Here is a 25,032-nt window from a genome sequence, read left to right on the forward strand (position 1 = left end):
GGCTAATGGGCGGTGCTAGAGCGGAGGGGGCGGGGTCTATGGTGCTGGAGGAGACGCGTGAAGGGGTGGGGTCAGCGCGGAGTGGGCGGGGCCATCGCGCTGATGGACGGGGCGGTACCGGGATGGGGGAACCGGCGCCGGTAGCGGGAGGGATACGGGGGGAGATGAGAGGGGCCCCCCCCCTCAGCGGCACCGGGGTGCGCCAGGGTCCCGAGCACACAGCCCCGTTACCGCTCCCAGCGGGGCTCCCCTCTCCGGTCCCCTTGATGGTGGCACGCGGAGGTTAACGGGGGTCGGACGGACACAGCGGCGGGGGCTGCCGGGCCCTCGGGGGCGGCCCGGGGCGGGGTCTGTCCCTGGGGTGGACGGGGCGGACCGGGGACCCAGCCGGGGGCGGAGCGGAGCTGCCCTCCCCCGGGGCCGGTGGGGTTCCCGGTGGCGGCTCCCGACAGCGGAGCGGTCCCAGCGGGCGGCGGAGGCAGCACCGACCCCCCCCCCCCCCCCCCGGCCCGGACATGTCGGACCCCGGCGTCCACGCGGCCGGTGACAAAGCGCCCCGGCTCCAGGTAGGGCTCCGGTGACACCCCCCTGCCCGGTGCCCGGGGCTGCCTCCCCTCCGTGGCCCTGCTCAGCTCCCCGGTGTCCCGGTGCAGCCCTCGCTGCCCTGGGCTCGCAGCCGGGGCACCCCCGTCTCCCGGAGCAGCGCTCCCTGTCTCTCGGAGCAGTCCCCCCGTTGCAGCACCCCCCCCCCCGGTCCCCCGAGCCTCCTCCTCCGCTCCCCCGGTGCAGCCCCCGGTAGAGCCCTTCCATGACCTGAAGCTCCCCCCCCCGCCGGTCCCCCGGAGCCTCTCCCCGGTTCCCCGGTGCAGCCCCGTCGTTGCAGCCCCGGTGCCGCTCGGTGCCCCGGCTCCCGCCGCTCTCTCCCCGCAGGACCGCATCCTGAGCGGGGTGCGCTGGGGCCGCCTCCTGGAGCCCCTCGGCTTCATCAAGGTGCTGGAGTGGGTGAGTGTCCCCCCCCTCCGGGCTTCTCCTCCCCTCATCACGGCCCAGGACCCTCCCCTCGGGCACAGCTCCTTCGGGACCCTCACTTTTGGGGTACCCCATTGCTTCCCTAACACCCCCCCCCCCCAACCCCGGCACAAGGACCCCATCCTGGGGTGCTCGCGGGATGCGGGGGCCACGCAACCCCCCCTCCCGGTGACCTTGAGCCGGTGGCTTTGGCCGGGGGGGGGGGTGTCGGTGACAGGGGGGTGCCGGGTCCCCATCAGTGCCATGGGCTCAGGGGGCAGCGGGTGGGAGGGGGTTTGGGGGTGCGGGGGGGGGTGCTGGGGGTCAGCGGGCACCAGGAGCGGGGACCCCGGGGACGGGGACGGGGGGGGGGGGGGAGCCGAGCGGCCACTGCCCCAGCCCTGTCCCGGCCGTGCCATGAATGGCTCCGTATTGGGTTTCATGGTGGCATTTGTGCGGCCGGGGCTCTGAGGGCCCGGGGGGGGTCCCGTCCACCCCCATGCTGCGGTGCCAGCAGTGAGGAAACTGAGGCACGGGATGGGGGGGCTCAGCCCTGGGACCCCTTTGGGCATCCCCTGCTCAGAGGAGCTGTGTCGAAGTGAGGGGGGGTTCCTTTGATCCCAATTTGCTTTGGATAATTGCACCCGGCTGGCTCTTGGCAACCCCTGTGTGCCAAAGGCACCCCGAAGAGGAGGAAAATCCCTCGGGATGGCCGCCAACATTCCCGCTTCCACACTCAACACCGTCTTCCATTCCCGCTGCCCATCCCCTCGGCGTCAGGCCTCTGAGCTCAGCTGGGACGAGCTGCCGGAAAACTACTTGGGAATGGCAAAATCCAGCTGGAGGAGAGACCAGCTTGATGCTAAGGGATGGGGAATGGCAGGAGGGGACAATGGAGATGATGACCCCATAGATCCCACCATGGGGATGCTCCTGCTTTGCTGGAATCCTGCTCCGGCGCCTTGCACCCTGCTTAAAACGAAGGGATGGGGGGGGGGGGGGGGTCCTTGTCCTTGCTGGAGCATCCATTGAGCATCGGAGGACCCCCAATTGGATGCATCCCACCCCAGAGGAGCCCCCCCCGATCCCGCTCCTTCCCTCCCGCAGCTCTTCGCTATCTTTGCCTTCGGGGCCTGCGGCTCCTTCAGCGGCGAGACGGGGGCGACAGTGAGATGCGAAGGGGACACCAAGGAGATGAGCGTCATCTCCGTCCAGTTCGGGTACCCCTTCAGGTGAGGGGGCACCGAGCATGGGGACCCCCCCCCCTCCTCCCGGGGGTCCTCCCCAGCACCTACAGCGAATGGGGGGTCTATGGGGTGCTGGTTTGGGGTTCAGCCCCAGCCTGGATGCTGGTACCTGCACGGGACCGCAGCCACCGGTTCTATGGATGCGGGGATGTTGTGTCCGTCTGAGGAGCTGCAGCACCCGGCTCCGGGTCCGGCACCACCCGGGATCATCAGGGATGGAGCCGCCCCATCCATTAACCACAGTTTGAGCCCCTTCTCTTGGCCACCGGCTCCACGCTGGGACACTGGAGCACGGCACAGCGCTGGTCCCTGCCCTACATCCACCCCAGCGCGGCTCTTTAGGGACTCATCACCGCCATCCCACCCGTCCCGTTCCCGTTATCCCAGGTTATACCAGATCCCGTTTGAGATGCCGGACTGCGAGGGCGAGGGGGGCACCCGCACCCTGCACCTCGTGGGTGACTTCTCCGCTCCGGCCGAGTTCTTCGTGACCCTGGGGGTCTTCTCCTTCCTCTACACCATGGCAGCTCTAGTGCTTTACCTGCGCTTTCATTCCCTCTACGGCGAGAACAAGAAGCTCCCATCGGCGGTAAGGCAGCGGCATCCCTTAGGACGGGGATCCCTAAGGAGCAGGGGGGGGGCGGCAGGGATGCGGCTGATCCCGGTATCCCATAGGATTTCTGTGTCACCGTTTGCTTCGCCTTCCTATGGCTGGTGGCGGCGGCGGCCTGGGGCAAGGGGCTGAGCGACGTGAAGGCGGCGACGAGGCCCAGCAGCCTCACCGGGGCCATGGCCGTGTGCCACGGCACCGATGTGGTGTGCGAGGACGGCACCACGCCGGCCATGGGGCTGGCCAACATCTCCGTGGTGAGCCGCGGCCGCACACGCGTGTGCAAGCGTGGACACATGGGGGGAGAGCACGGAGCTTGTGGGGGAGATGTGTGTGTGTGTTCACAGGCGTGTGGGTGGGGGGCATAGGGGGGTGTGTACATGTACACATGGGTGAACATGCATGGGGTACATAGGACATATGTGCCCATGTGCACACATGCACATGCATGGGGTATATGGGACACGTACACATGTATACACACGCACACGCATGGGGTACATAGGACATATGTGCACACATGCACATGCATGGGGTATATGGGACATGTACACATGTATACACACGCGCATGCATGGGGTACATAGGACATATGTGCACATGTACACACATGCATATGCATGGGGTATATGGGACATGTACACATGTATACACACGCACATGCACGGGGTACATAGGACATATATGCACACATGCCCATGCATGGGGTATATGGGACATGTACACATGTATACACATGCACATGGTACATAGGACATATGTGCACATGTGCACACATGCACATGCATGGGGTATATGAGACATGTATACACACGCACATGCACACGGTACATAGGACATATGTGCACATGTGCACACATGCACATGCATGGGGTATATGGGACATGTACACATGTATACACACGCACATGCATGGGGTACATAGGACATATGTGCACATGTACACACACGCATATGCATGGGGTATATGGGACATGTACACATGTATACACACGCACATGCACGGGGTACATAGGACATATGTGCACATGTGCACACATGCACATGCATGGGGTATATGGGACATGTATACACACGCACATGCACACGGTACATAGGACATATGTGCACATGTGCACACATGCACATGCATGGGGTATATGGGACATGTACACATGTGCACACACGCACATGCATGGGGTACATAGGACATATGTGCACATGTACACACACGCATATGCATGGGGTATATGGGACATGTACACATGTATACACACGCACATGCATGGGGTACATAGGACATATGTGCATATGTACACACATGCACATGCATGGGGTATATGGGACATGTATACACACGCACATGCACACGGTACATAGGACATATGTGCACATGTGCACACATGCACATGCATGGGGTATATGGGACATGTATACACACGCACATGCACACGGTACATAGGACATATGTGCACATGTGCACACATGCACATGCATGGGGTATATGGGACATGTACACATGTATACACACGCACATGCACACGGTACATAGGACATAAGTGCACATGTACACACACGCATATGCATGGGGTATATGGGACATGTACACATGTATACACACGCACATGCATGGGGTACATAGGACATATGTGCACATGTACACACACGCATATGCATGGGGTATATGGGACATGTACACATGTATACACATGCACATGCATGGGGTACATAGGACATATGTGCACACACGCACATGCATGGGGTACATAGGACATATGTGCACATGTACACACACGCATATGCATGGGGTATATGGGACATGTACACATGTATACACACGCACATGCATGGGGTATATAGGACATATGTGCACATGTGCACACACGCACATGCGTGGGGTACATAGGACATATATGCACATGTACACACAGACATGCATGGGGTACATAGGATATATGCGCACATGTATACACACGCATGGGGTATATAGGACATTCACACATGTATGCACATGCATGGGGTACATAGGACATAGGTGCACATGTGCACACAAGCAACATGCATGGGGTATATGGGACATGTACACACACACACATGCATGGGGTATATGGGACATGGACACACATGCATGGGGCACATAGGACTTATGCACACATGTACGCACATGCACATGCATGGGATACATAGGACATGCACACATGTACATACACAGGCATGGGGGACATAGGGCACATGTACACACATGTAACATGCAGATGCACACGCATGGGGTGTTTGGGGGTGCACGCATGCGGATGCCTGCACGTCCTTGCCGAGCCATGCACATGAAGGCACACACATGTGTTCACATGGAAAGGCACGCACGCACACAAGTGCATCATGCAGCAGGCACGGACACACGTGCACGCCCGTGGTGCACACCAGTCTCACACCCTCGTGTGCGCATGGGGTGCATGGGGGCCCATGGGGTGCAGGGATTGCGCAGGGCACACAGGGTGCATGGGGCACAAGGGGTGCAGGCAGTGCATGGGGTGCACAGAGTGCATTGGGTGCAAACTGCATGGAGTGCATGAGGTGCACGGGGCACAGAGGTGCAGGGGGTGTATGGGATGCATGGGATGCACTGGGTGCACAGGGTGCAGGGGTTGCACACAGGGTATGTGGGGTGCATGGGGGTGCATGGAGCACAGGGGGTGTATGGGGCACACAGGGCACATGAGGTGCATATACCCCACATGGGGCGCACGGGGCGTATGGGGTGCAATGGGATGCACAGGGTGCACAGTGTACAAGTTGCACAGGGGCACATGGAGTGTATGGGTTGCATGGGGGTGCATGGAACACAGGGGGTTTATGGGGCACATGGGGTGCATGGGGCACACAGCGCATATGGGCTACAATGGGGTGCATGGGGCACATGAAGTGCAGGGGGTGTATGGGGTGCTGGGGCAAAGGAGGCGCAGGGGTGCCATGGGGCACACAGGGCATATGGGCTGCAATGGGATGCACAGGGTGTAATGGGATGCACGGGGCACATGAGGCACAGGGGGTGCCATGGAGCACATGGGGCATAGGGGCTGCAATGGGATGCACGGGGTGCAATGGGATGCACGGGGCACATGAGGTGCAGGGGACATAATGGGATGCACGGGACACACGAGATGCAGAGGTGCAATGGGATGCATGGGGCACCTGAGGTGCAGGGGGTGCAATAGGATGCACGGGACACATGGGATGCAGGGGGCGCAATGGGATGCACGGGGTGCAATGGGGTGCCATGGAGCACACTAGGAGCAAGGGATGCAATGGGATGCGATGGGCTGCACGGGGTGCAATGGGCTGCACAGGACACACGAGGCTCAGGGGATGCAATGGGATGCACGGGGTGCAATGGGATGCCATGGAGCACATGAGGCGCAGGGGACACAATGGGATGCAATGGGCTGCACGGGGTGCAATGGGGTGCCATGGAGCACACGAGGAGCAGGGGATGCAATGGGATGCAATGGGCTGCACGGGGCACACGAGGCGCAGGGGACACAATGAGATGCACAGGGTGCAATGGGATGCAAGGGACACACGAGATGCAGGGGTGCAATGGGATGCACGGGGCACCTGAGGTGCAGGGGGTGCAATGGGATGCACGGGACACATGGGATGCAGGGGATGCAATGGGCTGCACGGGGCACATGAGACGCAGGGGACGCAATGGGATGCACGGGGTGCAATGGGATGCACGGGACACGAGATGCAGGGGTGCTATGGGATGCACGGAGCACCTGAGGTGCAGGGGATGCAATGGGGTGCAATGGGATGCACGGGACACATGGGATGCAGGAGATGCAATGGGCTGCACGGGGCACACGAGGCGCAGGGGATGCAATGGGCTGCACGGGGTGCAATGGGGTGCCATGGAACACACGAGGCGCAGGGGATGCAATGGGATGCACGGGGTGCAATGGGCTGCACGGGACACATGGGCTGCACGGGGTGCAATGGGGTGCCATGGAACACAGGAGGCACAGGGGATGCAATGGGATGCACGGGGTGCAATGGGCTGCACGGGACACATGGGATGCAGGGGGCGCAATGGGATGCACGGGGTACAATGGGATGCACGGGACACATGGGATGCAGGGGATGTAATGGGCTGCAGGGGGTGCAATGGGCTGCACGGGACACATGGGATGCAGGGGGCGCAATGGGATGCACGGGGTACAATGGGATGCACGGGACACATGGGATGCAGGGGGCGCAATGGGATGCACGGGGTGCAATGGGGTGCACGGGACACATGGGATGCAGGGGGCGCAATGGGATGCACGGGGTGCAATGGGGTGCACGGGGTGCAATGGGGTGCCGCGGAGCACACGAGGCGCAGGGGGTGCCCCATGGGTGCCTCCCCGCTCCGTCCCGCAGCTCTTCGGCTTCCTCAACGTGCTCCTGTGGGCCGGGAACTGCTGGGTCGTGCTGCGGGAGACGCCGTGGCGGGCACCGGCTGCGCCCCGGGACGCGGCGGCCGAGCAGGGCGCCATTGACAAGCAATAGCACCCCCGGATGGGGGCCCCCCCCCCCGAGCCCCGGGGCCTCGCGCCGGCCGCCAGCCCGGGGACGGGGCGCCGCTGGCTGCTATGGGGGGGGGGGGGGGAGTGAGGGTGGCGGGGGGGGGGGACACGGCCACGGGACCCTGCATCACCCCCTCGGCTCTATGGGGGCCGATAAACGACCTGGGTACCAGCTCGGTGTCGGGGGGGCGACCCCCGCGTGTCCTGGCGGCTGTATGGGGGGATGTACGGGCCGTGGTGTGCACAGGGAGCTGTATGGGGGGGATGTACGGTCCGTGGTGTGCATAGGGAGCTGTATGGGGGGATGTACGGTCCGTGGTGTGCATAGGGAGCTGTATGGGGGGATGTACGGTCCGTGGTGTGCATAGTGAGCTGTATGGGGGGATGTATGGCCCGTGGTGTACATAGGGAGCTGTATGGGGGGATGTATGGCCCGTGGTGTACATAGGGAGCTGTATAGGGGGGATGTACAGCCCCTGGGTTGCTTTATATAGCCGTATATTCCCCCCACCCCGGGGTCCCTGCTCTGTATAAGGAGCCCTGTATAGGGGTATGTACTCCCCTGCGGGTCCTGGGAGCGTCATAGAGGGGTGCGTTACAACCCCTGGGGTCCCTGCTCTGTAAAAGGAGCTTTATAGAGGGGTATGTCCATCCCCGGGGTGTCCTGCCCCTATAGGGGCCCAGGTAACCGCTGCCCAGCTCTATAGGGGCCTATAGCCCCGAGGCCATCTTGGACTGGGGAGCACCCAAGCCCAGGGTTCCCCATGCCCAGCCCACTGTTGGGATGTATGTAACCCCGGGGTCCCCAGCCCTATGTAGTGGTAACCCGACTCCCCAGCCCCATATAGGGGTAACCCCGGTATCTTCAGACCCATATAGGTATATATATGTCACCCCTGGTTGTCCAGCCCCACACACGGGTAACCCTTGGGATCTCCATCCCCGTACAGGGGTGCATAGGACCCCAGTCTCCATCCTGGTATAGGGACTATATAGGACCCTGGTCCCAACTCGGTTTAGGAGGTATAAGGACCCTCGGGTCCCTAGAGCCAATATAGGCAGTATATGGAGCCCTGCTCCTATCCCAGTACAGTGGTGTACAAACCCCAGTCCTCATCCTGTTACAGGGGGTACATGGAGTCCTTTGTCCAATCCCTACATAGGGGTGTGTAGGGTCCCGGTCATCACCCCGCTATAGAGAATATAGAGGACCTCGGTCCCATGCCGTATAGAGGTGCATAGGACCCGGATCACCATCCTCGTATATGGGGTATATAGGACCCGGGGTTGCCGGCTGGTATAGGAGTATATGGAGCCCCTGGACCCATCTCTATATAGGGGTGCATAGGGTCGCGGTCATCACCCCGCTATAGAGAGCATAGAGGACCTCGGTCCCATGCCGATATAGAGGTGCACAGGACGCGGGTATAGGGGGTATATAGGACCCCGTGTTGCCGGCTGGTATAGGGGTATATGGAATTCCTGATCCCATCCCTATATAGGGGTGCATACGTTCCAAGTCATCACCCGGGGTTGCTGGCTGGTATAGGGGTATATGGAGTCTCCAGTCCCATCCCTGTACGGGGCGTGTGGCCACATCCCCACCGTATCGCACCTTACCGTACCCATACCCATACCTGTACCCATACCCATAACCATACCCATACCCGTACCGGTACCCATACCCATAGCCATACCCATACCATACCCATACCCATACCATACCCATACCATACCATACCCATACCCATACCCATACCCATACCATACCCATACCATACCATACCCATACCCATACCCATACCATACTCATACCCATACCATACCCATACCATACCCATACCATACCCATACCCATACCATACTCATACCCATACGCATACCCATACCATACCCATACCATACCCATACCATACTCATACCCATACCATACCATACCCATACCCATACCCATACCATACTCATACCCATACCCATACCCATACCTTACCCATACCATACCCATACCATACCATACCCATACCATACCATACCCATACCCATACCATACCATACCCATACCATACCATACCCATACCATACCATACCCATACCATACCCATACCATACTCATACCCATACCATACCCATACCCATACCCATACCATACTCATACCCATACCCATACCATACCCATACCATACCCATACCCATACCATACCATACCCATACCCATACCATACCCATACCATACCATACCCATACCATACCATACCCATACCATACCCATACCATACTCATACCCATACCATACCCATACCCATACCATACTCATACCCATACCATACCCATACCCATACCATACTCATACCCATACCCATACCATACCCATACCCATACCCATACCATACCCATACCATACCCATACCATACTCATACCCATACCATACCCATACCCATACCCATACCATACTCATACCCATACCCATACCATACCCATACCATACCCATACCCATACCATACCATACCCATACCCATACCATACCCATACCATACCCATACCCATACCATACCCATACCATACCCATACCCATACCCATACCCATACCCATACCATACCCATACCCATACCCATACCCATACCCATACCCATACCATACCCATACCCATACCCATACCCATACCATACCCATACCATACCCATACCCATACCATACCCATACCATACCCATACCCATACCCATACCCATACCCATACCCATACCATACCCATACCCATACCCATACCATACCCATACCATACCCATACCCATACCCATACCCATACCATACCCATACCATACCCATACCCATACCATACCCATACCATACCCATACCCATACCCATACCCATACCCATACCATACCCATACCCATACCCATACCCATACCCATACCCATACCATACCCATACCATACCCATACCCATACCATACCCATACCATACCCATACCCATACCCATACCCATACCCATACCATACCCATACCCATACCCATACCCATACCATACCCATACCCATACCCATACCATACCCATACCCATACCATACCCATACCATACCCATACCCATACCCATACCCATACCCATACCCATACCATACCCATACCCATACCCATACCCATACCATACCCATACCATACCCATACCCATACCCATACCATACCCATACCCATACCCATACCATACCCATACCCATACCCATACCCATACCCATACCATACCCATACCATACCCATACCGGTGCCGGTATCGGGGGGTACCGGCAATGGAGGGAAGGGGGGGGTGGTGGAAGGCGGGACTACACCGCCCGTGGTGCCGCGGGGCGGGCGGGGGCTCGCAGCGCATGCGCGGGGGTGCACGGGGCGGCGGCGGCGGCGGCGGCGGTGGAAGGAGGGGGGGGGGGGAGGCGGCGGCGGCGGCGATGGCGGCGGCGGAGCGGAGGGTGCCCGGCCTGGACGAGTTCGCGGGGCAGAGCTGGAGCGCGTGGGTGCAGCGCGCGGCGCCGCCCGGAGAGCACGGTGAGGGGCGGGGGGAACGGGGGGGAACCGGGGCCCGCCCGCCCGCCACCCCCCCCCCACTCCTTTCCAACCCCCGGTGGTAGCGCCGCCGAGCGGCCGGCGGGCAGAGGGGCATCCGGTACCGGGAATGGGGCAGTGGGAGTGCGGGCTCCGGCAGTGGGAGCGGAGCATCCGGTACTGGGCACCCGGCATCGGGAGAGGAGCATCCTGCACCGGGGGGATTGGGGATGGGGCAACGGGAGGTGGGCAGCAGGAATGGGGCATCCTGCGCTGGGAAGCTGGAACTGGGCACTGGGAACCTGACATCAGGAATGGGGCATCCTGCGCTGGGAAGCAGGAACTGGGCACTGGGCACCTGACATCAGGAATGGGGCATCCTGCGCTGGGAAGCAGGAACTGGGCACTGGGAACCTGACATCAGGAATGGGGCATCCTGCGCTGGGCACTGGGAACCAGGCACTGGGAGCTGGGAACTGGGCATCTGACACCAGGAATGGGGCATCCTGCGCTGGGAAGCAGGAACTGGGCACTGGGAACCTGACATCAGGAATGGGGCATCCTGTGCTGGGAAGCTGGAACTGGGCACTGGGAACTGGGCACCTGACATCAGGAATAGGGCATCCTGCGCTGGGAAGCAGGAACTGGGCACTGGGAACCTGACATCAGGAATAGGGCATCCTGCGCTGGGAAGCAGGAACTGGGCACTGGGAACCTGACATCAGGAATGGGGCATCCTGTGCTGGACACTGGGAACCAGGCACTGGGAACTGGGAACTGGGCACCTGACATCAGGAATGGGGCATCCTGTGCTGGGCACTGGGAACCAGGCACTGGGAACTGGGCATCTGACACCAGGAATGGGGCATCCCACACTGGGAAGCAGGAACTGGGAACTGGGCATCTGACACCAGGAATGGGGCATCCTGTGCTGGGAGCTGGGAACTGGGCACCTGACATCAGGAATGGGGCATCCTGTGCTGGACACTGGGCATGTGGCACTGGGAACTGGGCACCTGACACCAGGAATGGGGCATCCCACACTGGGAAGCAGGAACTGGGAGCTGGGAACTGGGCACTAGGAATGGGGCATCCTGTGCTGGACACTGGGCAGGCAGCACTGGGAATTGGGCACCCAGCACCAGGATCCAGGCACTGGGAACCCTGCACTGGGCACTGGGAACAGGGCACTGGGAGTGGGGTATCAGTCACTGGGATCAGGGCATCCGGCACTGGGCACCGGGAACCCAGCCCTGGGTACCCGGCACTGGGAACAGGGCATGGGGAGCAGGGCATCCTGCCCCGAGAGCCTGGCATTGGGAATTGTGGATGGGGCACCAGGAGCTGGGCAGCAGGAATGGGGCATCCTGCACTGGGAAGCAGGAACTGGGAACTGGGAACTGGGCACCTGACACCAGGAATGGGGCATCCTGTGCTGGACACTGGGAACCAGGCACTGGGAGCTGGGCACCCAGTATTGGGTGCCCTGTACTGGGCATCCAGCACTGGGATCCAGGCCCTGGGAACCCTGCACTGGGCACTGGTCAACAGGAACACTGGGAATGGGCACCAGGAACCCTGTGTTGTGCCCTGGGAACCAGGAGCCCTGCACTAGGCACTGGGTACCCAGCACCAAGAACTGGGAACGTGGTTCTTACTCCTGGCACTGGGAATGGGGCATCCTGCACTGGGACCCCTGCTCTGGGAACAGGGCACTGGGCAGCCAGGAACTGGTACCCAGAACCAGGCAGTGGGAGCCCTGCACTGGGGAGCCCAGTCTGGTCACTGGGAAGCCTGTGCCTGTTACTGGGAGCCAGTTACCCCATCCAGTTGTGGTAGCCCGGACCGGGCACTGGGTAGCCCAGACTGGGAACCAGTTGACACCATCAACCCAGAGCAGGCAGAGGGCACTGGGAACTGGGTGGTGGATGCTGGGAGAACCAGGTGGGAACCAGGCACTATGGCAATGGGTACCCAGTATGGCACAGGATTGGGTGCCCAGTACAGCACAGGCTGAATGGGACTGGGTGCCCAGTATAGCACTGCTGGATGACACTGGTATCCAAACCGGTACTGCTGGATGGGACTGGATGCCCGGTATGGTGCTGGGTATCCAGTACAGCATGGCTGGACAGGACTGAGCACCCACTATGGCACAGCTGAATGGGACTGGGCACTCAGTATAGCACTGGGCACCCAGTGCAGCACAGCTGGATGGCATCGAGGACCCAGTGTAGCACTGGGCACCCAGTACAGCACAGCTGGATGGCATCGAGGACCCAGTGTAGCACTGGGCACCCAGTACAGCACAGCTGGATGGCATCGAGGACCCAGTGTAGCACTGGGCACCCAGTACAGCACAGCTGGATGGCATCGAGGACCCAGTGTAGCACTGGGCACCCAGTACAGCACAGCTGGATGGCATCGAGGACCCAGTGTAGCACTGGGCACCCAGTACAGCACAGCTGGATGGCATCGAGGACCCAGTGTAGCACTGGGCACCCAGTACAGCACAGCTGGATGGCACTGGGTACCCAATAGAGCACTGTTGGATGGCACTGGGCACCCAGTACAGCACAGCTGGATGGCACTGGGTACCCAGTACAGCACTGTTGGATGGCACTGGGTACCCAGTACAGCACTGTTGGATGACACTGGGTACCCAATGGAGCACTGTTGGATGGCACTGGGTACCCAATGGAGCACTGTTGGATGGCACTGGGTACCCAATAGAGCACTGTTGGATGGCACTGGGTACCCAATGGAGCACTGTTGGATGGCACTGGGTACCCAATGGAGCACTGTTGGATGGCACTGGGTACCCAGTTGGTCACAGCCTGTGCCGGGCGCTGCTGATGGGGTTTTGTGTCCATCAGGATCCGGGCTGGAGCTGGAGGAGAGTGGGAAAAGCAGCAGCAAGAAGCTGGACGCCATGACCCTGATCAAGGAAGGTAGGCTCATCCCTGGGCAGCATTCCTGGTGTTCCGGGGCTGGGCTCGGCTCCTCCCGGCACTGGGAATCGTGCCCCACGCTCTGCCCACAGATATGAGCATCTTTGGCCACTGCCCGGCGCACGACGAGTTCTACCTGGTGGTGTGCAACCACTGCAGCCAGGTGGTGAAGCCCCAGGCCTTCCAGAAGCACTGCGGTGAGCACAGGACCCCAGGATGGGCTTGGGAATGGGAATGGAGGGGACCTCAAAGCTCACCCAGTTCCAACCCCTGCCACGGGCAGGGACCCCTTCCACTAGAGCAGCTTGCTCCAAGCCCCTGTGTCCAACCTGGCCTTGAACACTGCCAGGGATGGGGCAGCCACAGCTTCTCTGGGCACCCTGTGCCAGCGCCTCAGCACCCTCACAGGGAAGAGCTTCTGCCTAAGAGCTCAGCTCAGTCTCCCCTCTGGCAGGTTCAAGCCATTCCCCTTGGCCTGTCCCTACATCCCTTGTCCCAAGCCCCTCTCCATCTTTCCTGCAGCCCCTTCAGGCACTGGAGCTGCTCTCAGGTCTCCCCTTCAGGAGCCTTCTCTTGTCCAGGCTGCCCCAGCCCAGCTCTCTCAGCCTGGCTCCAGAGCAGAGCTGCTCCAGCCCTCGCAGCATCTCCATGGCTTCCTCTGGCCTCCCTCCAACAGCTCCACATCCCTCTGGTGCTGTATCCCAGAGCTGGACGCAGCATCCCAAGCCCCATCCCATGGGAATGGCTGGAGGGGGGGGGGGATGGCAGTGATGGGACCCCAGCTGTGGGCTCAGCCCCGGTTTCTCCCCGTTCCCATCCCACCCTCTCCCAGCAGAACGCCGCCATGGGCCGCTCTCCAAGCTCTACGCCCGTGCCGCCAAGTGCCACGTCCCCGTTAACGGGACCCCCGGCCCGGCCAAGGCCCTGCGGGAGAAGCATCCCGGAGCCCGCCGGAGACCCCAGCCCCTTCCCGAGCGGCCGGACAAGGATAACAACCTGTGGTGAGCACCGGGAGGGGCGGCTGTGCCCGTTCCATGGCACCCAACCGCTCTGACCCCCCCCCCCCCCAACCCCTCTCCGCAGCCTCTTCGTACCTGTGGTCAACCTGGAGAAGATCCCCAGCATCCCCAAACCAGATGGGCACGGGATCAAGGTGCCCCCCAAGGCCATTCCCAACGGCTCCAAGGAATCCCTAGGGAAACCCGGCAGCGCCGCGGTGCCGAAGGAACCCCCGGTGCCGGTTGGGCTTGGGGGGGATTCGTCGGTGCCTGATGATGGCCCCGGGGGCAAACCAGAGAATGGGCCTGCACCAGGGGAGAAGCCACCAAGTCACCCCCCCGGTGCCACCAAGACACCCCCCAGGTCCCATAAGAAGCTGGCACGTGAGTTCCCCATCACTTTCCATGCTGGTTATGGGAGGGGTGGGCGGGCAGCAGGTCGCTGTCCTTGTCCCGCTGGGACATCCTGGTTCCTGTTGTTTTAGCACTGGGGTTGGTACCAATGGGGCATCTCCCACCCCGTGCTCTGTTCAGCAGCAGGTTCTGGGGGGCAAAAGAATGAGCCAGGGTTGAACGCTCCCCACTGTGTCATCCACCCCCCCCCGATGCTGTGGGTAACAGGGAGTGATGCCATGAGCAGAACCCAGGTTGGGGGCGGAAAGTGGGGGGCTCAGCTCGCCCCAGGGAGGGGTTGAAAGGGGGTCCCAGGAGGTGATCCCATGGAGGGTGATTCAGGGCTGTTGTCTCCCCAGCCTCTTGCTTCAGGGAGGGGGTCCCCATCTCCATCCCTGTCTGCTCCCCATCTCCATCCCTGGCTGGTCCCAATCTTCATCCCCGGCTGCTCCCCATCTCCATCCCTGTCTGCTCCCCATCTCCATCCCTGTCTGCTCCCCATCTCCATCCCTGGCTGGTCCCATCTCCATCCCTGTCTGCTCCCCATCTCCATCCCTGTCTGCTCCCCATCTCCATCCCTGTCTGCTCCCCATTTCCATCCCCAGCTGGTCCCATTTCCATCCCCAGCTGGTCCCCATCTCCATCCCTGTCTGCTCCCATCTCCATCCCTGGCTACTCCCATCCCCATCCCCTATACCCACAGTGATCCCAGTGATGCCCCCCCCCCCCCCATCACACTCATCCCCACCATCCAAAACCTCAACCAGGGCTGAATACTTGGAGGGGGGTCCCCAGCACTGAGCCCCCCCCTGCGCCCCCCCCAGCACCCGCTGCCTTCCTCTGCCCGCAGGCAAGGAGTGCGACCTGAACCGGCAGTGCGGGGTGCTCAACCCCGACACCAACAAGCTCTGCACCCGCTTGCTCACCTGCAAGGTACCAGGGGGGGGACAAGGACACCCTCACCCTGCCCATGGGGGGATGTGTGTGTGTTTTTGGGGGTGTGTGTCCCCCCCATTTTGACCCCATCCCATGTTTCCTGGTGCAGATCCACTCTGTTCACCAGCGCCGCGAGGTGCAGGGCCGGGACAAGGACTTTGATGTGCTGGTGGCTGAGTTAAAGGCCAGCTCCCGACGAGGGGACCCCCCCAAGGACAGGAGCCCCCCCGAGAAGGAACCGCCCCCCCCCACGCCGCAGGACCCCCCCTCACTGCCGCAGCCCCTCACCGGACCCCCCAGCGCTGTCCCCTGCCGAGCCAAGCTGCCCCATTGCCCGCTGCCCCGGTGAGGCTGGGGTGGGGGGGGGGTGATGGGTAATGGGTGACCCCCCCCATATGGGGCACCCCAAACATCTCTTCCCCCCCCACCTCCACAGGACCCGGCTTTCCTCTGACAGTGACCCCGAGGATGCGCCCCCCCCCGGGGATGGGGGTATTGGGGTGTTCCCCCTCCCTGTGCCAAAGGGGGGGCCCCGGGTGTCCAGTGAGGACAGTGAAGAAGAAGGGGGTGAGGAGCCCCCCCGGCCCCCCCTGCGCCCACCGCGGCCACAGGCGGTGAGTGGGGGGACCCTGGGATGGGTTGGGGACACCCCCCCCGTTAAGCCAATGCTGCTGTGTGCTGAAAGGGGGTCAAAGAGGGGGGTTGGGGTGGTCCCATCTCACCCCTTCCTGCCTGAACTGGGGGGGATTTGGGGGGTCAGGGGCTGAAGTGGGCCCATCTGGACCCCTTTTATCAGAATTGGGGGGATCAAAGATGGGAGCAGGGATTTAGGGGGTCCAATCTCCATCCTTGGCTGGTCCCGTCTCCATCCTTGGCTGGTCCCATCCCCATCCCTGGCTGGTCCCATCCCCATCCTTGGCTGGTCCCATCTCCATCCTTGGCTGGTCCCATCCCCATCCCTGGCTGGTCCCATCTCCATCCTTGGCTGGTCCCATCCCCATCCCTGGCTGGTCCCATCCCCATCCCTGGCTGGTCCCATCTCCATCCTTGGCTGGTCCCATCCCCATCCCTGGCTGGTACCCATCCCCATCCCTGGCTGGTACCCATCCCCATCCCTGGCTGGTCCCATCCCCATCCTTGGCTAGCCCCATCCCCATCCCTGGCTGGTCCCATCCCCATCCCTGGCTGGTCCCATCTCCATCCTTGGCTGGTCCCATCCCCATCCCTGGCTGGTCCCGTCTCCATCCTTGGCTGGTCCCATCCCCATCCCTGGCTGGTCCCATCCCCATCCTTGGCTAGCCCCATCCCCATCCCTGGCTGGTCCCATCCCCATCCCTGGCTGGTCCCATCTCCATCCTTGGCTGGTCCCATCCCCATCCCTGGCTGGTACCCATCCCCATCCCTGGCTGGTCCCATCCCCATCCTTGGCTGGCCCCATCCCTGGCTGGTCCCATCCCCATCCTTGGCTGGCCCCATCCCCATCCCTGGCTGGTCCCATCCCCATCCCTGGCTGGTCCCATCTCCATCCTTGGCTGGTCCCATCCCCATCCCTGGCTGGTACCCATCCCCATCCCTGGCTGGTCCCATCCCCATCCTTGGCTGGCCCCATCCCCATCCCTGGCTGGTCCCATCTCCATCCCTGGCTGGTCCCATCTCCATCCCCAGCTGGTCCCCTTCTCCATCCCTGTCTGCTCCCATCATCATCCCTGGCTGGTCCCCACCTCCATCCCCATCTGCTCCCACGTCCCTCCCCATCTGGTTTAACTGGGAATTGACTTGGGTGTTCATGGATAGCAGCAGGGATTTGAGGGGGTCACTGACCGTGTCCATGTGCTCCCCCCCCCAGTTCTGCACCTTCGGGAGCCGCTTGGTGAGCCCTGGCTGTTACGTGTTCAACCGGCGGCTGGACCGGTTCTGCGCGGCGCTGGGCTCCATGCTGGAGCGGCACCTCAGCTCCCACATGTGGAGGTGGGGGGGCAAGGATGGGAGCAGGGATGTGGGGGTCCCATCTCACCCCTCCCCATCTGAAATAGGAAGGGATGTGGGGGTAATGATGGGAGCAGGGATGTGGGGGGTTCCCCTCCCCCTCTGGAATAGGGGGGACAACCCTGGGAGCAGGGATTTAGGGGGGCTCCCATCTCACCCCTCCCCATCTGGAATAGGGGGGACAACCCTGGGAGCAGGGATTTGGGGGGGCTCCCATCTCACCCCTCCCCATGTGGAATGGGGGGGACAACGCTGGGAGCAGGGGTTTGGGGGTTCCCGTATTGCCCCTTTCCCTTTCGGGATTGAGGGGTCAGGGGCTGGAGCAGAGATCTGGGGGGCTCCCATCTCACCCCTCCCCGTGTGGAATAGGGGGGGGACAACGCTGGGAGCAGGGATCTGGGGGGCTCCCATCTCACCCCTCCCCATGTGGAATGGGGGGGACAATGCTGGGAGCAGGGATTTGGGGGGCTCCCATCTCACCCCTCCCCATGTGGAATGGGGGGGACAACGCTGGGAACAGGGTTTTGGGGGCTCCCATCTCACCCCTCTCCATGTGGAATAGGGGGGGGACAACGCTGGGAACAGGGTTTTGGGGGCTCCCATCTCACCCCTCTCCATGTGGAATAGGGGGGGGACAACGCTGGGAGCAGGGATCTGGGGGCTCCCATCTCACCCCTCCCCATGTGGAATGGGGGGGACAACGCTGGGAACAGGGTTTTGGGGGCTCCCATCTCATCCCCTTCACCTGCATTGGAGCAGAAAAGGGCATCAGGGACCAAGTGAGGATTGGGGGGGGGGGAATCCCATCACTCCCCCCCCCCCTCCAAAACCTGGGGGGTGCCGATGCCGGCATCTGGGGGCTCCCCCCCTCACCCCTCCCTTCCCTCCCACAGGAAGATCCCCCCCGCCGCCGACCCCCCCCTGCAGCTCCCCCCGGCCCCCCCCAGCCCTTCCCTTTCCCCTTGCAGCCCCCCCCCCCCCCTCACCTCCTCCCCGTGCCCGTCCCCCCCCAACCCCGCGTCCCTCCCACGCTGCTGTCGCCGGGGGGGTCCCCGCACGCCGCTGCCGCCTGCAGCCAGCCCGAGGGGGGGGGCTGCAGCCGCTCCATCACCTCCCCGCTGCCCGCCAACACCCCCTCGCCCTCCTTCAGCCAGCTGCCGGCCGGCAGGGCCGGGATCGCTTCCCGAGCTCGGGAATGCCGCGACGCGGAGCCCCGCAAATGGAAACCCCCCCTAAACGCCGGGGGTCCCCCTTACAAACGGACCTGCTCGGGGGGGGGGGACGGGCTCAAAAGCAAAGCGCAAAGCTCGGCCCCCCCCGGCAAGACGAAAGGAGCCGCCTCCATCCCTGTCCTCAACGGCACGGCCCGGGCCAAGCGGCTGGACCCGACCCCCCGGGCCCCCCCACGCCGCCCCCCCCCCGCTGCATCGCCGAGGAGGAGGTGAAGAAGAGGAAGAACGCGGCCACCTACTGCAGGGGGGTGAGAGCCAGGCCCGCCACGCCGCCACCCCCCCGCCCCAGCCCGGCCCGGGGGGGGCCGTCCGTAGGAAGAAGATGGGGACCCCCCCGGGCTTCGAGGAGAAGCGGAGCGGCCTGAAGGTGGGGCGGGGGGGGGGCTCTATTGAGATGGGGGGGTCCCTATAGAGATAAAGGAGCCCTGGTGGGGTGGGGGGCACCTGTTGGGATTGGGGGCTCCCTATAGAGATAAAGGGGGCCATGTTGGCATGGGGGGTCCCTATAGAGATAAGGGGGCCATGTTGAGATGGGGGGGGCCTGTTGGGATGGGGGGTCCCTATAGAGATAAGGGGGCCCTGTTGGGGTGGGGGGCACCTGTTGGGATTGGGGGCTCCCTATAGAGATAAGGGGGCCCTGTTGGCATGGGGGCTCCCTATAGAGATAAGGGGGCCCTGTTGGGATTGGGGGCTCCCTATAGAGATAAGGGGGCCATGTTGGCATGGGGGGGTCCCTATAGAGATAAGGGGGCCCTGTTGGGGTGGGGGGCACCTGTTGGGATTGGGGGCTCCCTATAGAGATAAGGGGGCCCTGTTGGCATGGGGGCTCCCTATAGAGATAAGGGGGCCCTGTTGGCATGGGGGCTCCCTATAGAGATAAGGGGGCCATGTTGGGATGGGGCGGCCCTGTTGGGATGGGGGGGAACCCTATAGAGATAAGGGCACCCTGTTGGGATGGAGGGCCCTGTTGAGATGGGGGGGCCCGTTGGGATGGGGGGTCCCTATAGAAATAAGGGGGCCCTGTTGAAATGGGGGGGGGGGCTGTTGGAATGGGGGGGGTCCTATAGAGATAAAGGGGTCTGTATTTGAGATGGGGGCCGTGTTGGGATGGGGGGTCCGTATAGAGATAAGGGGACCCTGTTGGGGTACAGGGGCCACTATGGAGAGGGGGGGTCCCTGTTAGATGGGGGGAGTGCTCTGTTGGGATAGGGGGGACTCTGTTGAGATGGGGGGTCCATATTGGGATGCGGGGAGGTCCCTGTTGGGATAGGGGGGGTCCCTATAGAGATGTGGGGGCCTGTTGGGATGGGGGGACCCTGTTGGGGTACATGGGGCCTCTATGGACATGAGAGGGTCCCTGTTAGATGGGGGGGAGGTCTCTGTTGGGATAGGGGGGACTCTATTGAAATGGGGGCGTCTCTGTTGGGATGGGGGGCAGGGGAACCGGGTGTTTGGGGTGATGCTGGGGACTGTCAGGGGAAATGGGGTCCCAGGACCACCAGCACCCACAGGGGACCCATCTTCTCCTAGGTCTGGGGGCTGCTGGGGCACCCTGGTCCTGGGGGGCGGACGAGATGGGACACATCCCATGGGGACCCTCTGGCCTCGGCTTGGGGATGCTGAGGGACCCCCTGGGGTCACCATGGAGACCTGTCCTTAGTGGGGGACCCCATGAGACACTTTGGTCCCTGTTGGGAGATGCGGTGGGGGACCCCGTGTCCCACCATGGGGACATCCTGCTCCTGGGTGCTGGATGCTGTGGGTCCCCCTCACCCTGCCTGTGGATGGGATGGAGACCTTTGCGGGGGGGGGGGGGGCACCACGCTCCTCCATGGTGGCCGAGGCTCCCTTTGGGGACCCCATAACCACCATGGGGACACCATGGGCCGGGGTCTCCCCATGGCCAGGGCTCACCCAACCCCTCTCTTCTCCGCAGTCCAAAGCCCATTAACAGGAGGCCACCGGGGCCACCCCACATCCTGCACCGGGCGCCGATGGAATTGAAAGGGGGGGGGGGGGAAGACCCCAACATTCCCCCCCCCAGGGAAACACCGACCTCAGCCAAATACCTCAAGACTCAGTTCTGTTCTCTTGCTGCTAAAACCGGCCCCCGAGCGCGGGGGGGGGCCTGGCATGGGACTGCCACCGATGGCCACCAAAGGCCACCAATGGCCACCAATGGCCACTCTATTTATAAGAATGATTATTGCTGTTTTTTGTTTCTTTTTTAGAAAAAGAAAGAAAAAGAAAGAAAAAAAAGAGAAGCTGAGAAGTATGGGGGGAAGGGGGTGTCCTGGGGGTCACTGTGTGGGGTTGGGGAATGGGGGGGTGTTGGTGAGGGCAGAGCGAGGATAGGGGTCCCTGGTGATGCTGTGGGGCGGGGATGCGGTGTCTGCAGGGACAGGGGTGTCCATGGGTTAAAGGGGAAGGGGCCGGGTTCCCCGATGGGGATGGGGGTCCCCCCATCATGGGGACCCTATGGGGCAGTGGGGGTCAATGGGCTGCTGGGGGGGGGTGGTCACTGGGGGCAGTGGCAGCAATGGGATGCTCGGGGGGGGTCAGTGCAGTACTGGGAGGAGGTCAATGGGGGGTGCTCACTGGGGTGACCCCCCCCTCCTCCTCCATACACCCCAGACAGGGACCAGGGTGTCAGCAGGACTCATCCTGACCCCACACCCTGGGGGGGTCCCACTGTTCCCCCCAAGCACTGGGACCCCAATTTGTCCCCCCTCAATCCACAGGTGACCCAGACACGGTGGGAAACACATTTATTGTGGCCAAGGCATTGGGGGGAGTGACATGGGGGAAGGGGGGGGGGCACAGGCTGGGGGGTGCGCGGGATGCCCCCACTTGGGATGCTGGGGTCCCCCCCTCTGCAGTGGGGGGCTCTGCTTGTGGCTGTGGGTTGCATGGGGGGGGGGAGGTGTTGGGGGTGATGTGCCCCTCATGTTCCCCCCCCCTAGAGCTGGCTGGGGTGGGGGGGGTGGGGGCTCATGCTTTGCAATGCACATGCAGATGGGTGCTGATGCCACCCCGGTGTCCCCACAGAGCCCCCCCCCCCCCCCCATTGTCCCTTATGGTCCCAAGGAGGCCGGGGAGGGCGATGGCAATGGGGGTCTTGTCTTGTCCCCCCCTCTTTGCCCGCAGCGCATCCATTGAATGGGAGGGGGGTGGGAGGGGGCTGGACATGGGGTGCCCCCCCCCCCTCTTTCTACACCACAATGGGGGTGTCGGAGAAGACGGAGCTGACCGAGTCCGGATCCGACACCTTCCTCTGCGCCCTGGCGCCGTGGCGGGGGGGCACCTGCGGCGTCCCCCCGGCTTTGAACCTCCCGTTCTGCCCCACGCTGGCCCCGGATGCGGAGCGGGACCTCGCGGGCTCGCCGGCGGCGTGGTTGGGGGTAGCGCTGAGCACCGAGGAGTTGATGCTGTCGTCGCGGGGCGGGGGGGCCTTGTCGGTGCCGCCGCGGCAGCAGCAGCAGCGGCACGGCGTGAGGTACAGGTAGATGAGCACCAGCACCACGCTGAGGATGCAGCCCACGAGCGTGGTGTAGGCGGTGTTGAGGGTGTCGTGGGGCCCGTGCAGGGTGAAGTTGTGCACCAGCAGCTCCACGTAGAGCGTCTCGTTGAGCACCGGCCCCGCCACCCAACACGCGTACGTCCCCGCGTCCTCGGCCCGCAACGCCCGCACCTGCAGGCTGCCGTTGGCCAGCAGCGCCGCGCTCCCGTTGCCCCCATCCTGCAGCACCCGTTCCCCCGCCGGCGTCACCCAGTGCCGGCTGCGGGCCCCGCGCACCCGCGTGTCGCAGCTCAGCGTCACCGTGTCCCCGACGTGCGCTTCCAGCACCGCCTCCCGCGCCTCGCTGCAGTTGAGCGGCGCCCGGCCGGCCAACGCCAGGATGCCCACGGGTACCGGGACCGACGGCAACGCGCAGCGCAGCTCCTCTTGGAAGTCCACGACGGCGCTGAGGCGGCGGCGGCGCCGCGGGCCATGAGCTGGAAGAGGGCGCAGTCGCAGGCCAAGGGGTTGCCGTGCAGGTAGAGGCGGTCGCGGAGCCAGGCGGGCAGCGCCTGCAGCTCGCCCACGGGCACGTGGCGGAGGCGGTTGGCCGAGAGGTCGAGCAGGGCGAGCTGGGGCAGGCGGCTGCCGTCACGCAGCAGCTCCAGCGGGAAGCGGGCGATGCGGTTCTGGCCCAGGTAGAGCTTGCGCAGGCGGTTGAGGTTCTCGAAGGCGGTGCGGTCCACGGTGGAGATCTCGTTGTTGTAGAGGAGCAGCACCTCGAGCTCGGCGAGGTCGCTGAAGAGGTTCTCCTCCAGCGCGCGCAGGCGGTTGGAGGACAGGTCCAAGTGGCGGAGGTGAGGGACGTGGGTGAAGGCTTCGGTGGACACGAAGGAGAGCCCGTTGTGGCTGAGCAGCAGCGCGTGGAGGTGCGCCAGGCGCCCCGGGGCCCAGTCGGCGCGCAGCCGGCTCACGTTGTTGTGGCTCAGGTCCAGCACGCGTGAAGCGCGGCAGCGGCGCCGCACCGCGCTCAGCACCGCCTGCGAGCAGCTCAGGATGTTGGAGGCGCAGATGCAGCGCGGGGGGCAGCTCCCGCACCACGTGCCCCGCGGTGCCACCGCCGCCACCAGAGCCACGCACAGGAGGAGCCCCGGGGCGCCGGTACCCGCCATGGGGTCACGGTGAGGATGCGGCATCGCTGGCACCGGGTGCGTTTGCACGGGGTGGATGCGGTCACCCGCTGTCACGGTGTGCGCCGGGCCTGCTGCTCACCCGGTGTCACTGCATGGGCTATGGGGTGGTGCCTTCGGTCACCCGGTGTCACTGCATGGGCTATGGGGTGGCTTCGGTCACCCGGTGTCACCGTGCAAAGTGGCTTTGTCACCCGGTGTCACAGCACGGGCTATGGGGTGGTGGCTTCGGTCACCCGGTGTCACCGCGTGGGCTGTCGCTGTCACCCGGTGTCATGGCGTTACCGGTCCTGCTGCTCGCCCGGTGCCGGTGGCTTTGGCCACCCCGTGTCACTCTGTGCCCCCCCCCACCCCCGGTCCCCTCTGGCCCCGCCCTCCCCGGTTCCGTTCCCCCCCCGGTGCCGGCGCTGCAGCGGACGGTGCCCTCGGGAGGATGCTCACGGTCACCCCCCCCACCGGCGTTACCGGGGCCTGGTACCGGTACTGGAGAAGCGGGGCCGAACCGAGCCGAGCGAGGCCGAACCGAGCCGAGCGGGGCCGAACCGAGCCGAGCAGGGCCGCGCCGAAGCAGGCCGGGCCGGGCCGGGCCGAGGCGATACGAGGCGAGGCGAACGGTCCGAGCGAGGCCGGTGGGAGCCGAGCGAAGCCGAACCGGGCCGATCGCAGCCGAACGGAGCCGAACCGAGGCCGAGCGGGGCCGAGTCGCCCGGCGCCGCCTGCAGCGCGCACCCGGGGCTCCGGGATAGGGTCTGAGGGCGGCCCCGCCGCGGCGCACCGCGGGTACGGCCCGTCCCCATTGGCTGCCGCGGCAGCGCCCCCCACCAATGGCGGCGGAGCCCGGTTAACCCCCGGTGGGCCGGGAGAGACCCTGGAGGAGCCGACCCCCCCCATCCCCTTCCCA

The 25,032-nt window shown here is 63.2% G+C and overlaps 3 protein-coding genes across 3 annotated transcripts; 2 read left to right on the plus strand and 1 right to left on the minus strand.

Annotated features, from left to right (window-relative positions):
- Nucleotides 1-395: 395 nt before the first annotated feature.
- On the plus strand, nucleotides 396-7,494 carry SYPL2 (synaptophysin like 2). The gene is made up of 6 exons (XM_061443403.1): nucleotides 396-566; nucleotides 931-1,002; nucleotides 2,116-2,240; nucleotides 2,643-2,844; nucleotides 2,931-3,122; nucleotides 7,264-7,494. Exons 1-6 carry the CDS (start codon nucleotides 516-518, stop codon nucleotides 7,390-7,392), a joined length of 771 nt encoding a protein of 256 aa, XP_061299387.1. The 5' UTR covers nucleotides 396-515; the 3' UTR covers nucleotides 7,393-7,494.
- A 3,311-nt stretch (nucleotides 7,495-10,805) lies between these two features.
- On the plus strand, nucleotides 10,806-21,393 carry ATXN7L2 (ataxin 7 like 2). The gene is given in 14 exon segments (XM_061443411.1): nucleotides 10,806-10,949; nucleotides 13,823-13,897; nucleotides 13,990-14,094; nucleotides 14,733-14,895; nucleotides 14,981-15,279; nucleotides 16,139-16,221; nucleotides 16,334-16,569; nucleotides 16,661-16,838; nucleotides 18,071-18,192; nucleotides 19,104-19,200; nucleotides 19,203-19,596; nucleotides 19,599-19,733; nucleotides 19,736-19,809; nucleotides 21,379-21,393. Coding segments are annotated over 14 exon segments (2,073 nt in total). The 5' UTR covers nucleotides 10,806-10,852.
- Nucleotides 21,394-22,576: 1,183 nt separating this feature from the next.
- AMIGO1 (adhesion molecule with Ig like domain 1) lies at nucleotides 22,577-24,137 on the minus strand. The gene is given in 2 exon segments (XM_061443413.1): nucleotides 22,577-23,423; nucleotides 23,426-24,137. Coding segments are annotated over 2 exon segments (1,482 nt in total). The 3' UTR covers nucleotides 22,577-22,653.
- Nucleotides 24,138-25,032: the final 895 nt, after the last annotated feature.

The sequence above is a fragment of the Pezoporus flaviventris genome, unplaced genomic scaffold (genome assembly GCF_033815535.1).
Source record: "Pezoporus flaviventris isolate CSIRO_AGI_PZ_B2104156 unplaced genomic scaffold, CSIRO_AGI_Pfla_v1 ptg000355l, whole genome shotgun sequence".
In the NCBI taxonomy this organism is placed as follows: Eukaryota; Metazoa; Chordata; class Aves; order Psittaciformes; family Psittacidae; genus Pezoporus; species Pezoporus flaviventris.

What these genes read in the sequence shown, in the direction of transcription:
- SYPL2 (XM_061443403.1), top strand. Translation starts at nt 516, where the DNA reads ATGTCGGACCCCGGCGTCCACGCGGCCGGTGACAAAGCGCCCCGGCTC. An exon ending in ACAAGAAGCTCCCATCGGCG is followed by an intron (nt 2,845 to 2,930) that starts GTAAGGCAGCGG and finishes GGTATCCCATAG; the next exon opens with GATTTCTGTGTCACCGTTTG. An exon ending in GGCTGGCCAACATCTCCGTG is followed by an intron (nt 3,123 to 7,263) that starts GTGAGCCGCGGC and finishes TCCGTCCCGCAG; the next exon opens with CTCTTCGGCTTCCTCAACGT.